General features: G+C 41.2%; 1 protein-coding gene across 4 annotated transcripts in view; it reads left to right on the top strand.

The window, feature by feature from the left end:
* The first annotated feature begins 827 nt into the window (after positions 1-827).
* Positions 828-15,601, top strand: part of DMXL1 (Dmx like 1) — a 71,724-nt gene continuing 56,950 nt past the window's right edge. For 3 of the 4 annotated variants that reach the window (XM_079995258.1, XM_079995257.1, XM_079995255.1), the window contains exons 1-5: positions 828-1,296; positions 8,871-8,996; positions 11,442-11,519; positions 12,506-12,584; positions 14,407-14,533. In XM_079995258.1, the coding sequence (XP_079851384.1) occupies positions 1,210-1,296; positions 8,871-8,996; positions 11,442-11,519; positions 12,506-12,584; positions 14,407-14,533 (497 nt within the window). In that variant the 5' untranslated portion in view covers positions 828-1,209. The remainder of the gene's footprint in view (positions 1,297-8,870; positions 8,997-11,441; positions 11,520-12,505; positions 12,585-14,406; positions 14,534-15,601) is intronic. The other variant, XM_079995256.1, reaches the window with a different exon arrangement.

Here is a 15,601-nt window from a genome sequence, read left to right as displayed (position 1 = left end):
CTTAACCTGAAGCACCACTTTAGCTAATGGGGCCTCCTGCTGCCACCGCGCTGCTGGAGTACGATTTCTGTTCTCATCCTGAAGCAAAGTTCTTAACCTGAAGCACGATTTCTGGGTTAGCAGAGTCTGTAACGTGAAGCGTATGTAACCTGAAGCGTATGTAACCTGAGGTACCACTGTATATCATTGTAACAGTTTTCCAAAACAGATTTCTCATAAAACTAACTTAATCACTTAACATCTTTCTTTCTTTTTATTTTAACTTTAAACATATTATTCTATCACATCCAGATCTAGGCATTGGTGGAGAGGAAGGTAGGGATACTTTTTAGCTAACTTTCCTCTCCAAGGCTTTATTTCCTAACAGCAGAGCCGCGCTTCTTCACCAGTTTGCCACGTCCATCCCTTGGCTGCTCCCAGTTTCCTCACATCCTCACTGGCCCCTTTCACAGCTGAAGCCTTGGCTCCAGGATCCTCCCTGCGGGAACAGAACACACCGGCTCCTCTACCACACCCAGCCCGACACACTCACACACTCTCTCCCCCCTACACGCCGTCCTTCCTCACGGTCATGACGAATACGTGACAACAGCCACACCCCGCCATGGACTAACTAGACAGTTCTACTGCGCCTGCGCTCCTTCCTCCCTTAAGTCGACGTTCCTTCCCCAGCCGCCGAGCCACCAATGCGCGGGCGGGCGGCTCCGGCTTCCGCGTCTTTTTCCTCGCGGAGGCACGCAGCCTCAAACTGCGCATGCTCCGAACCTTATCCTCTCCCTCCCTCCCAGTCCTAGCGCACGCGTACATAACGATCCCTAATAGGGAAAAGGAGGGAGCTAGCGGGTTGCTGGGTGAACCGGGCGACGTCATGGCCGGTCCCGCTCTCGCGATGCTTCGATTGGAAGGAGAGGGTCGGCCCGCTATTGTAGGCAGAGGAGAGAGAGAGAACTCTGCGAGGGCCAGTAAAGAAGCCGGTTTGAGGGAGGAAGTCCGCGCGCGCGGCTCCTCCGCCCGCCCCCTGAGGTCGCGAGCGGACGTTGCCTCTGCCCGAGAAGGGGAGGAGCCTCGGAGGAAGACCCCGCCCCCCACTATGTGCCGCCGCCGCCGCCGCCCCCTGCGGGACTAGCCGCGGCCGAGCGGCTCCGGGTGCCTCAGCTGCGCTGCCCGTTGGCGGAGAGCGTCGGCTCTGAAAGCGGGAGCCTCGCCGTTATGAACCTGCACCAGGTGCTGACGGGGGCTGTCAACCCCGGGGACAACTGCTTCTCCGTGGGGAACGTCGGCGGGCACCCCTTCACGGTGAGTCCCCTTCCTCCTCAGCTCCTGTGCCACCTCTCAGGCCACCTCCGACGGCGCCCCTTCCCTGGGCAGCGCTCGGCCTCCCTCAGCCGGCGGGCGGGCGGGCAGTTTGCGTCAGGGACGGCGGCCCCGGTGCGGGTGGGACGCTCGGCAGGTGCCTTGTTGAAGCACGCCCGAGATTCGCCGGTTCGACCGGAGCCCAGCCTGTATTGGCGTCGGGAGCTGAGCGAGCACGAGACCGGGCCCTTTCTTTGCCATGACGGGGCAGATCGATTCCCTTTATTTCGCTTCCCGCTGCAAACATTTTTGCCACTTCTTCTCTACATTTTTTTCTTTTATTTTTTTTTTGCAATAATGCGCACTCCTCATCTGAGCTGTGGTTAGTTTCCGAAGTGCTTGGGCGTAAGGTGAGTCGGGTTGCATCAGTGGCGTAGCGTGGGGGGTGCAGGGGGGGCCGGGTGCAACATCTGGGGGTTAGGGTTAGGGGGCACAAATCCACGGGTTAGGGGGCGCAAATCCACGGGTTAGGGGGTGCAAATCACCGTACGTGCCTTGCCCCGGGTGCTGACAACCCACGCTACGCCACTGGGTTGCATTAATGCCACAGAGGCATTCTCCACATGCTCAGAGGTATCTCCCTTTATTATTATTATTCATTTGTATTGTTATTATTATAGCTGTGCTTGCTTTAGAGCCTGGCAGTTCAAAACGTGTTCAGGGAGGCAGAGTTCTTCTTTTCTTTTGAAGGGATATCAAGGACAAGTGGCCAAGAGATAGGGTTAGGCTCCTATATGGCACTCTTGTAGGCCCCGGGAAACATCTGGATTGTCTTGTTTCTGAGGCTGTTATTGATCAGCCTGCCTGTTATGTAACTAACAGCTGTGCTTTCCAATCGAAAAAAACTGGAAGTGACATTTGAGCGTGGTGTTTATATACTGTATTCGGTTTTGAGGTTTGAAATGCAGTACTCCCATTCTTGTGCGCTTGTGACAAAATGTGTGTGATTGGGCAATCAAGACAAAGGGTCATGCTAGAAACAACTTTTGGGCATATATTATGGCTTATCGCTTAATTATTAGTACTATTTTCTGGTCATCAGATGAGTCTCTTCTTGGTGTTCCCTCTCTGGAAGAGTCCCAGAGGGTGGCCTTTTCTGTGTTGGCTCCCTGTTTGTGGAATACTCTCCCCAGAGAGGCTCACCTGGCACCTTCATACATATCTTTAGGTACCAGGCAAAATTGTTTCTCTATAACCAGACTTTGGCTGATTAAACATTATATGGCCTTTTAAATGTGTTTGTGGGAAAGGAGTTATTGGTTTGCTTTTGTATTTGTGCTCTCATTTTGTATTTTAAAGTTGACTTGCTTTTGCAGTTGATTAGAATTGATTGTAAGCCACAATTCCTGCTTTATACATAATGTCAAGTCAGAAATTGGAGACAGAGAAACTGAAACATGGTTTATTCCTCCTTTTAGCTCTGTGGGAAAAGGAGTGTGGACTGCTTGAGTCCAAGGTGTTGCACGGGCTCCCATTGCAACAATAAACCATAGTAAAACCATAGGGTAAAACTGCTGTTTGAAAACTGGTCTATGGTCACCCAGAATCATTTTTTGGTACATTTCAACCTCAACATTTAATTATTTGAGATTTTGTCTGCATATTTATTGGAATGAAATGGTTAAACTCTTAAAGTTTTGTTGCAGAGGTAGACCAGAAAAAGCTGATGAGTCTTACTACAGTCTTTCAGAGTATTTGCAACACTTGTTCTAAGACAGTGCTGGAAATTCTGAAAACCTACTGTGTTGATTCCAGTTGTTATACCATAATAGAAACATGGGAAGTATTATTTTGGAATGTGTGTTCTAGACTTGCTGTGGTGTGTGTATGTGTGTGTGTAACTATCTATCTATCTCTCTATATTCAACTTCGTAGCATTTCTTTTTTGCCAGTACTTTGTACATCACCAGGAAAAAGTGTAAGTTTTCCAAGTTATGAACTTAAGTAAAACACAACTGATCTTTTAAAATTACCGTATTTTTCCATGAATAAGATAAGATTTTAAAATTGCTTTTAAAATTTAGTAAAAAATTGGGGGTTGTTTTATACAAAGATGGTGAATGCACAGGGTTTTTGTTTTAAAAAAAACACCACTTACCTTCTGTGAAGCCGCTGCCGGAACATCATAGCCACTGTCCCTCCCAGGAGCCCAGTTTTGGTGATCTCCAAAAAAAGCTCAACAAATTTACAATCTTGGGTGTGCACCCCCCCACCCTTTTTGATGTTTAAATACTGTTTTCTTAATTTTTGGTTCAAAAAAATAGGGATTGTCTTATACATGGAGGTGCCTTATACATGGAAAAATATGGTATATGCAAATTGTAGACTAGCTATTAATTCAAAGTAGTTGTAGCATGTGTCTTGGAAAATACTATATTATCTTTTTAATTTCCCGTCCCTGCAATAGTTGTGGAATTAGGTAAACAATAATAAAAATATGGTCTTCTGCATAATATTCTAAGGGGCATGAAAGTAACGCCACTCCTTTTGCTCGTGCAAAGTATTGGATTGGCCAAATAGCAAGTAGTTCTTAAGACATGTTGAAAGGAGTTAGAACAATCAATCTACGAGAGAAAACAAAAAATACCCTCTTAAAATTGTTAAATGCTTCAAATTTCCAAATCTAGCCATTTATGAGTCAAACCAGTGGATCAACTAGCCTAGATTTATTTCCTCTAATGGGCAGCAGTTCTCTAAAGTCCCCTGCAGAATTATTCCACCACTCCCTGCCTTTCTACCTGAGATGGTTAACTGGAGATGTCAGGAATTGAAACTGGGACCTTGTGCTTGCTGAGTTCTATGAGCCACCCTCCATGTTTTTATTATGGCACCATCTAGTAAAATTCTAGTTCTTCAAGGTCTGACAGGTTCTTCGTTGTTTTAAAAATGAACAAATGAACATAAGCACTGTTTATCAAATAGTCCAAGAACATAGTAATGTAAACAGTAACTGCTTGTTGGTGTGAATTCAAGGAAGTGATTACATCACAAGTAGCTTGGGACATTTTTATCTTAGAGGTGACCTGGAAGGCCTTTTCCTTGTTTAAATGAAAATTCAACTATTTATTCACAGGTTTTCTGTTGTGAAAAGTTTCTAGAAGTAGGAAAAAATGCCACTGGCATGGAGGATAAGTTGATATTTTATTAAGATTGTATCTTTTTCATAAGAAAAGCTCTTTCTCCCAACCCCCCTTTCTTTGTAATGTCAAGGGATGCAATGAGGAAAACTCTGGGTGTTTTGTTTTAAGCAGGAGTGTTGACTATCAGTGCAACTGGGAGTGCATGGACATTGTTGCTATAATATTATAGCAATGATATGCATTGATTTGTGTTCCTAAAGAATGTTCTGAATGTCTTCCAGCTTCTGCTTTTCAGATGAAAACTAAACATTTCTATTTTGCACCATCTAATTTAAGATTCATCCCTTAAATGTAGGTGTAAATCCCATTAATTTCATTAGGAAGTAGAAATGTGCCTATTATCAGACAAGACCAAACATTTAGGTGACCTTCTCTATTTCCATTTTTAGACTACAGTGGTACCTCACAAGACGAATGCCTCGTAAGACGAAAAACTCGCAAAACGAAATAATTTTTCGTTTTTTGAGTTGCTTCGCAAGACGGATTTCCCTATGGGCTTGCTTCGCAAGACGAAAACGTCTTGCAAGTTTGTTTCCTTTGTCTTGCAAGTTTGTTTCCTTTTTCTTAAAACCGTGCATTCACTTTGAGGAGCAACTCATAGCACGCGGTGAGGTAGCCTTTTTTGAGGTTTTTGAAGACTTTGGTGATTTTTGAAGCTTTTCCAAAGTCCGTGCTTCGCAAGACGAAAAAATCGCAAGACGAAAAAACTCGCGGAACGAATTAATTTCGTCTTGCGAGGCACCACTGTATTAAAAACTAAGACAGGTATTTGTATTATACCCAGCAAAAAAGAAGTCCCACACACTCTTTTTTGTTTAAGGTAACCTGAAGAAAAAATCTGATAAGCTCAATAGATTGCTTATTGTTTTGAGAAGTTTTACTTGGTCCTAGTGGAGGTATTGGGACACGGGTGGCGCTGTGGGTTAAACCACAGAGCCTAGGACTTGCCGATCAGAAGGTCAGCGGTTCGACTCCCCGCGACGGGGTGAGCTCCCGTTGCTCGGTCCCCTCCTGCCAACCTAGCAGTTCGAAAGCACGTCAAAGTGCAAGTAGATAAATAAGTACCGCTCCAGCGGGAAGGTAAACGGTGTTTCCGTGCGCTGCTCTGGTTTTCCAGAAGCGGCTTAGTCATGCTGGCCACATGACCCAGAAGCTGTAAGCCGGCTTCCTCGGCCAATAAAGTGAGATGAGCGCCACAACCCCAGAGTTGGCCACAACTGGACCTGATGGTCAGGGGTCCCTTTACCTTTAGTGGAGGTATTACTTCACTACTGCTTTGTGGATTTTTTTCTTCTACTTGACTAACACAACTGTATAAATATATTAATTGATTTCTGTTAAGTTTATTGCACTGAACAGGCTATTAATTCCTTCAGCCAGTGTATTAAAAACTGTGGCTCAGCATTGGCAACATATTTAAATTCCTGGGCATCAGAATCAATACTTTAGGAGCCAGCATAACAATTTGAGGTACTGGATACATGCAAAAAAGAACAAAATGACAGCATTTTAAAGTGCTAGCATCACATTTTCAGTGCTGGCCAGCAGCACATGCATCTCGAGTTCGCTCCCATTTGAGGGGTTGATGGGGTACAGCTTCAGAATGGGACTGAAGAGTAAACAGGTTGCTAAGCCTGAGCTGGAGATACTTTGGTTTTCATCAGTCTCTGCTATTTTCCTAATAACTTACTTGAGGAGTAGAATTGGTGGTCTGTTATCCCATTTGGGGACTGCCTACTGAGGCTGCCAATCTGACTGATTGCATGTTAAGAACTACAGTATATGAGTTCCAGAAACACTGCAATTTCTGTAGCTTTTTTATTTGTTGCTTCTCTCTGAATTTAGCAGCTGTGTCTAGTCTCATTACCTGGCAATACATATTTGGAGACTTGTAATTAGGATTTTCATACAGGGCTGGTCCTCCAAAGCTGCCCAGGGAGATCTTGATAAGGTTTAAAACAATGCACAGCCAAGTTTCTACAAGGGCTACATCTTCTATGATATGTTATGATTATGCTCTTTTAACAAAGCATAATGTGGCTCCTGGTCAAAAGTCTTATCAAAAGAGAGAAGGGGTTGGGAGCCGCTCAAACAATAATTGTTGTAACACTATCTGAGCAAACCTCATATGCTTCTCCAGTGATGCTGTGAAGAGGAAACCAAAAGCTTTCACTTCCAGATTCAGTTAGCCACAATTTATAATACAGCTGAATTCCTAAGAAGTGTTCTGTGTTCATTATATTGTGCAAGTACCCAAAATATAATGTTGCAGTTGCATTAATGCGTGACAAGGCCATAAGAGTTCTTCCTGTTAGTTTGCAGTAGCAGTGTGTCTTTAGTAGTAACCAGTTAGGTGCTTTCAAGCAGATTATGATATAACAATCTACTTTTGTCCATAGCATCCTGTAATCAAAAGAGAGCCAGCACGGTATAGTGGTTAGAGTATTGAACTAAAATCAGGGAGACCAGGATTCAATTCTCCACTTGGCCATAAAGCACACTGGGTAACCTTGGACCAATCCCTACCTGTCAGCCTAATCTACCTCACAAGGTATTTGTTGGGATTAAATGAAGCGGGGAAGAACCATGTATACCATCTTGAACTCATTGGAGGAAAGGGCAGGATAATAAACTAACTAACTAACATTGTCCCTAAATGTAGAAGTTCAGTTTATTGGCCTACTTGAGTCTCTAGCAATATCCTAAAGGCAGATTAGTGTTGTAGGTATATGTGCAATAAGATTAACCTCTCCAGGCAGATTGCAGGAGCTAGGACAGAAACAGGGCACACTTCATTCCCCACACTCTTCAGAAAATTTTCTCGCCTCCATATAGGCCAAGTTCTCACAAAGCATTAAACCATTGTTCCAAATAAACTATAGTTTAAACACAAGTGCTTTCCCCCCCTTTTCTCCTTACTGTGCTGCATGGGGCCAGAAACATGTCTGAGTATGGTTTGTTGTGGTGTTTGAGCCCAGGCTTATGGTTTGTCTCTCTAAGCAGGCCATAAGCAGAAACTGAACTTTGTTATTGGCTTTGACTTTGTATAAGTGTATAGATGCTTGTGTTTGTTCACAAGAGATGTATTTTGCTGAATTTGTATGAAAGTAATTATTGAAATAACTTAACTGGCATCCAGTCAGGATGTGTATGCTACTTACAAAGTGGCTTTTCTCATAGCAGCAATACAAAGCTTTAATTTTTTGTTAAGGATGGTTCAGTGGATTAAATATGTGGCTACAGACTTTGAAAACTTTGGTGTCTGTTGTTGTGGTGGCGAAGCTTTTCATTAGATCTGTAGTAACACACTTGTAGAAGTGATATCCTGTAAGGGCAGGGTGGACTTAAAAGACACAGTTAAAATAATAAAACACACACACAAACACACACACAATGACCTATGAGGAACCAAAATAAATAAATGCTAAGACACAGAATTTTAAGAAATCTGAAGTAACAATGAAAATAAAAGAGTGTTTCTTGATGTGACAACATTGGCTAGAATGTTAATAGCAAAATACTGGAAAATGACTTAATGGCAATTTAAAGTTGTGCAAGTACCTTGAACTAGCCAAATGACAGAATTAATAAGAAATGCTCAGGCAAAAGGTAAACAAATACCATTCCACAAACAATGTTTGGTTATGCTTCGATTAATTTCATAGACCATGGAAAAACGGATTAAATAAATGGAAACAGATTATTTGTAACTTTAAAAGTGTCAAAGCCACAAAGAGATGGAAGTCACTACTACAGCAGGGATTTCACAGAACAGAAAGAAAGTTGTTGTGGGAGGAAAAAGGGACAAACACTTTGTTATCGGGGTTCACATATCCTGTTAAAAGGGAAAATTATTTCATGTGAGAAGCCTGTCAGGAAATGCTGTTCCTAAAATTGCACATAAACAAAGTCTGTGACTTAAATCCCATTGAGGGGTGGAATGCTTTGATATTTACCTGTGAAAAGAATTTGGCATGTTAAGATTTCAAACTTGGGACACATTAAGGGTGATTTCTCTCAATGGTTCCAAGTTTTACATAAACCTCCTCTCCCCCCCTCTACAGTTCCCCCTCCTTCCTCTCTCTCTCTCTCTTTTTCGTATCTTTTTTTTTTTTTAGCTGATGTAGTCTCTGTGCATGTGTGGAGTTCATGTCTCAGCAAATCTTCTATACTATTGAAATGTCGCATCTTTTGGCAAAATTAGAATTTGAATAAGGGAAGGGTAAGGAGGAAAAAAAAATGTGGCTACACTTATAAACCAGATGATTAGGTAAATGGGTTTTAAAGATTACTGGTAATTACTGAAATACACCTTTCTTTGAATTGTCTTACAAAAAAAAAAAAGGCAGAACAGTTATACAATTTACTTTTTTCTAGGCATACGCATCAGGATGTGATATTGTGATACTGGGGACTGATTTTGAAAGATTACAAATAATTCCTGGAGCAAAACATGGAAATATACAAGTGGGATGTGTAGATTGCTCTATGCAACAAGGGAAGGTGAGTAGAAGTGGTACTCTTGTTAAACTTACCTATTTGATTTGTTCTTGTAATATGTATTTTGCAATGCCATCCTGTCTGAAGGTGATATTAAACTCTTCAAATACTTTTAGTACTAACCCTTCACAAGGACCTGCATGTAAGAAGATTGAATTATGCTTGCAGCTATCCTGCTATTTTAATTCCTCTGCTGGAGACTCCTGTTTATATTCTAGAGTCTGATACAGTACTGTGTTTTGAAGAACAGTCTGGTCATCATTATACTACAAGGTTCTTTGTGAATGTGGGCCCAAGCCCACACAAAGGCAGGCACTTCCTACAGTGGTGGGTACATAGCCAGCTAAGACATCTTGTGGCTGAGATAGTACAGGTTTTTCCATGAGACTATCCTCTTTCGTTTTCTTGGCTATCACATGTTGTTTGTTTAGGCAAGAAACAAACCATGATTTTGATGACACTATACAGGGCTTTGCTGTTTGTTGTTCCTGGCATAGCCAGGATGGGAGGAAAGTGAAACGAACTTAGAGTAGCATGCAGCAGCACTCTGCTGATATGCATTAAGGTAAAGGTAAAGGTACCCCTGCCCGTACGGGCCAGTCTTGACAGACTCTGGGGTTGTGCGCCCATCTCACTTAAGAGGCCAGGGGCCAGCGCTGTCCGGAGACACTTCCGGGTCACGTGGCCAGCGTGACAAAGCTGCATCTGGCGAGCCAGAGCCGCACACGGAAACGCCGTTTACCTTCCCGCTGGTAAGCGGTCCCTATTTATCTACTTGCACCCGGAGGTGCTTTCGAACTGCTAGGTTGGCAGGCGCTGGGACCGAGCAGCGGGAGCGCACCCCGCCGCAGGGATTCGAACCGCCGACCTTTCGATCGGCAAGCCCTAGGCGCTGAGGCTTTAACCCACAGCGCCACCTGCGTCCCCTGATATGCATTAAACCATAGTTAATATTTAACTGTGTTTGAATATGACATGTGAACCATGCCAGCATCAAAACCTAGCACCTTGGAGAGAAGTCTCTTCATGCTATTTCAGATGTCTGCAGGAGTGGCTGGAAGGTTAAGATATGGTCATATAGTAGGAGACACACACAGTAATTTACTGTTGTAAATGAAACTTAAAACCAATTTTAAAAATCAACTGAGAGTTACCTTAAAACAGATTTCTTCATGATCTCTCTTGGCCTCTCTTGAAGTTTAAGACACTATCTTAGGACTCTGGATTCTCTGTTTTATCCAACATTTCTTTCTCCTTTGCTGATAAGGTGTGTTTGATTTTGCTCATACATCCACTCTCTGAACTTCTTGCCTTTTTTCTTTTTATTTCTGAAACTGCATAAGCATAGATCATGAAAGGAGAATGAACATCCTTCTGTTAGGAAAGGTGTGAATTTAAGCACACTACCGAATTCATAAACTTTTCCCCAACATAAGACTCCTCTTCACAGTTGAGATCCACGTGAGAATGAAATACTGGAGATTATCACTTTCTTTATTAAGGGCGCAATACCTTTCTACCTTATTGTCTTTCCTCCTCTAGATTTTGTACAGTTCTGACAAGATTCTAGTTGGCATTTTTAGGTCATGCTCATGTGTAGATTGCTTTGCCTTGTAATTTGTTTTTGTAATAGATTTTTAATCTTGAACCTGCATCTCACTGCATTTTTCCAGAATTTCTGCAAAAGTAACATTATAAAGTTTTCTTTTTTAAAAAAAATAATAGTGCATTATACACAGTATATATATTATTTTATATTGTGCATTAAAGTGGAATATGGCTCTGACAGATGATAGTTGAAGTTAAAATATTTAAACTTCTTTTCATTAGTTTCCCCTACGTTTTTTGGATCTGCTTCTCCAGTTCTGTGCAATATGTAAAATTGTGATTATATATGTCTCTGTTATTGCCTCACATACAAATATACATAGGTGGTTTCTCTTTGCTTTTTTTTTTTACCTTGCTTGTCTTTAATCCTTTTATTTCAGACTGACTGAGCTTTTTGTGCCTTAGATTTTTAAATATTTCTTACATGTTAACATCTTGTATGTATTGTTTTTCAAAGTACTGTACTTTTGACACCCAGGATTGCTGAATTCTGATCTGTATCACACATTTCTTATCATGTTTCAGAGTATCTTTTACATGCATATCACTTTCTCACCCCATTTAAAATACATGAACCATATAAATTGAACAAATGTAATTGTGCATTTTAGCTCCCAGCCTCAGGGTAATTAGATATATTGTGAGTCTTAACAGAGCTATATGTAGCCATTTATAACCAAATGAATATTGTGTATCTTCAAAATAACTTAGAGAGTTGCCATTTCTGTGATGGCGACTCTTTGCGTGGAGATACAAAGAAGTTTATGGCTATGGAAGGAAAGTAACACAACCTGCAGGTAAATACAGTACAAACTAATTTTAAAATGCTATTTGCTTTAGATTGCAGCTTCTTATGGGAACGTGATTTGTATATTTGAGCCAGTTCAACACCTAAAACAGAAGAGTAGTCATCATACTGTAAGTAATTTATATTTTCTATCTTTGCTAAGCATTTGCATTGTGAGTTGTATTTATTTGAAGCCATGGAGGGAAAATGTTCTAGGAGAGTTTTTTTCCAGAGGGAACAGAATTTTTTTTTTGGGGGGGGGGTAGGGGAGTGGAAAAATGCAATACTTGGTTTTTTATGCACTCTTTAAATATCAAAAGTAACTTTATTGCTTTAGGAACATAAAATGCATTATGTGTAACTTTGTTTACCATAGAATTATTGTTTCTGGCATATTGAAAATACAGTATATGCAGACAATAATTACAAATTTAATTTTTTTAAAGTTTTTGTTGCAAATGGAGCTACAAGCTGCTGATCTGTAAGAAACTAGCATCTATGTGGTTTTGCCACTTTATAACGAGCAGGCAAAAAACATAAAAAACAGAAACCATCAAAATGGTAGTAAACAAATTACTATTGAAATCAACTTCTGCATTTTCACTTGCCAGTTTATTTCTTGATTTGGTGCAAATATTTCTAGACATAGACCAGTTTCTTTTGCGTGCTGTAGATTTGATGCAAGTACCGGTATTTCCAAACATAGAGCAGTTTCTTTCAGATGCACCGACTTGCTTACTGGCCTCTGGGAAAGTCATGGGAGGGCAATGACCTTCCCAGAGCCCATGGAGAGCAGTCCTCTGCCTCACTGGGGTGGGGTGGGACGGTTCCTGGGATTCCTGATTTTGAATGTTTTCACCATTGCATGCGGACTCCTGGAACAAAACTCTTGCGTAAGTGTTGGGCTCATTGTAATGAAGTTTCAATTTCAGCTTATAAAATTGAACTTTTAGAACTTGTCATTGCTATCTCAGTTATTTGGAAATATTATCCAATAGTTGCTGAAGGAAGTTTGGCAGATCTGTCTTCTGAATTCATTATGCTTTATTTGACAACTATGCCAACTGAATATAAGTGTTTAGAAACAATTTGTATTGCATTTGTGTTTGGTTTGTAGGGATTACATTATCAGTGGCAGAAGTCAGATCAAATTTTACTGGAAGATGCAGTGCATAACTTAACATGGGATCCAACAGGTAAATACAAAATCAGCTGAATGTTTGCCTTTCTTTTCTCCCTGCCTTTCAATGAATTATCTTGTTGCAACAACAACAACAACAGCAGCAGCAGCAGCAACAGCAACAGCAGCAGCAGCAGCAACAACAACAACGTAATTCATATTTAGGCATGTTTCTATGGAAGGAAGTATAGTATTGGACAGAGCAATCCATAGCTGTCAACTTTTCCCTTTTTTTAAGGGAAAATCCTATTCAGAATAAGGGAATTTCCCTTAAAAAAAGGGAAACGTTGACAGCTATGGAGCAATCCTGTAGGATGGAGGTGGGGGAGTATATGTAATAGAAGAACCACCCAATCTCATGCTTCCTTGCTATTATTATTATTATTATCATTATTACTATTAGTATTAAATTTGTATACCACCATAGATTTCAGAGCAGTTCACAACATAAAATTCATGCTGGTTAGGGAGTATAGGGAGTGGCTAGAAGGAAAATAAGTGTGTTAGCTGAAGGATTGGCATAAGTCTCCACACTCACCCATCCCAGGGGTATGCCTGGGGAGTGGGAGTGCTTTGAATTCAGGGGAACCCGAGCCTCCCCTGAAGTGGCCCTCCTGTTTATTCTCAAGTACCCTTCTTTTCCAAGTTTCCTTTCTTCCTCTCAAACCATACACCCCAACCTTGGTTTCTGTTTTCCTGTAACTGACTGATTTGAATATATGTTGAAGCTTATGATACTTTGCAGAATTGATTATTTTTTTCTGCTTGGTGGTGGAGGATAAGAGACATTTATATGAATGAATTGGAAAAAACACACATGTCTAAATAGCATAACGGGGGTTGGACTAGATGATTCTATGATTCTATGGAAATTTGATATAAACAGCATTGCTTTTCAGTCATTTTTTACAACACGGTCCCCACTTCCTAAATCTTAGGATTCGCATGCTACTTTATCAGTATTTTTAATTTGAAAGACATTGACCAGAACAATGCATATTGCTCACCTTACTTGTGTTGCAGGATTCCTAGCAAACTCAAAGCCTCATCTTTACCCCAATGCATGATGCTGTGCAGTTAAGGTTTCAGTGTATCTAACTTGGAATTAGCCAACAGATGTTGTTGGACTCGGCTTTGACTTTTAGCTATGCTGGCTGGGCCTGGTTGGAGCTGGATCTGGATCTAGAGGTTCTTCCTACTATCCCTTAATCTTCGGCTGGACACCAAAAAGCTGTTCTTTGACTAGTTAGCAAGAGTTGAGTGACGTTGAGATTCTCTGCAGCCGTCATTGTTCTTCCTTGCTTCCAAGTCCTTCTGATCTATCATTCCTCATGTATGTGTCTACTGAGTTCCCACCATCCCTTAATGCTTACCCTCATAAAGAGAATCCTTTACACAGGCCTGCCCCATCTGTTCATAAGGCACTTGGCAGTTAAAAATGGAATTTTACTAGCTGAGTCAGTGTAGTCAGAGTAGCTGCTGAAGTACATTGCTGGTAAGTGAAGCTAGATCGATCTCTTCCCTTCCTCTAGGCAACAACTAATAAAGATGGAATTCTGATAGCTGGATTGGCATGCATATTTTTGCCAGATGGCTTCTTGCCAATTTGCTGTCTTACAGGACAGTTGTTAATTCTAGTCTTTGTGTATGCAAATGAAGTGGTTTCATTATGAGCAGATCAGATTGATCACCTAAAACTTTATAGATTCAGGTGTATATTTCAGAGTATATAGTTGGTTTATAGTTATATTGTTTGTTACAGTTATTTCAGAGTCTATAGCTTGACTTTATCTACTATTTTTTATTCTAATTTATGCGTACACATTCTCAAAATCTAGGCTCCCGTCTATTGACGGCTTGCAGTTGTTTGCAGCTTTGGTCCAATGTCAATTATGAAAACCCATCAGAAGATGAAAATCCTGAAAAAACAGAAGCTCGGAATTGGAGAATCATTTGGCAGTGCAAGTAAGAAATATATTAAGACTAATTTACACTTGTTTTTGAACTTCATTGAACCAGTGCATTGCTCCAAAGTAGTATATTTAAATGATAAGTATACTGCAATTTGAGGGACGCAGGTGGCGCTGTGGGTTAAAGCTTCAGCGCCTAGGGCTTGCCGATCGAAAGGTCAGCGGTTCGAATCCCTGCGGCGGGGTGCGCTCCCGCTGCTCGGTCCCAGCGCCTGCCAACCTAGCACTTCGAAAGCACCTCCGGGTGCAAGTAGATAAATAGGGACCGCTTACCAGCGGGAAGGTAAACGGCGTTTCCGTGTGCGACTCAGGCTCGCCAGAGCAGCGATGTCACGCTGGCCACGTGACCCGGAAGTGTCTCCGGACAGCGCTGGCCCCTGGCCTCTTAAGTGAGATGGGCGCACAACCCCAGAGTCTGTCAAGACTGGCCCGTACGGGCAGGGGTACCTTTACCTTTACCTTATACTGCAATTCATTTTATATATGTTTTTATTAGCTTATTATTACAACACAAACACACACAATGAACAGACTTTAAAAAAAATACAGATGCAAAACAAATAATAAACGTATACCCATATTTCAATTCTTATTCTTTTCTAATTGACTTCCTTTGTCCTCAACTCGGGTCTAATTTCATATTTGGTAAACTGAGAAAGATGCAAGAAACAGTATACTGCAATTCAGTGTATTCCGTGTGAGCCAATCATTGTATGTTGTTTCCCAGATTAAAAGGTGTTATATATGAGATACTTTCCAAAATATGTAATAGATGTTTCATCTCTACAACATAGAACATATGGAAGTGCATATGAGTATTTAGCACCCTTTTACTCTAAGAAGGGTGATCCAGCATAAATAAAGCAAACAATGCAAATGCTAAGAAGTGAAACAGGGTTTCAACAGATTTTACTAAGCTTTATAATTATAAAACCTGTGTTAATGTTGTAACTTTGTTTTTGATAGGTGAACAGCCAAGTAAACCACATAAGTTGTATCATCAGTTTTATAATTAATCATCTGCAACTAAAACAAAAATAATTGAATTTCAAATAAGTGATTT

The sequence above is a fragment of the Podarcis cretensis genome, assembly GCF_951804945.1.
Source record: "Podarcis cretensis genome assembly, chromosome: 11".
Taxonomy (NCBI): domain Eukaryota; kingdom Metazoa; phylum Chordata; class Lepidosauria; order Squamata; family Lacertidae; genus Podarcis; species Podarcis cretensis.
Note: the sequence above shows the minus strand (reverse complement) of the source record. Positions and strands in the feature narration are given on the sequence as shown.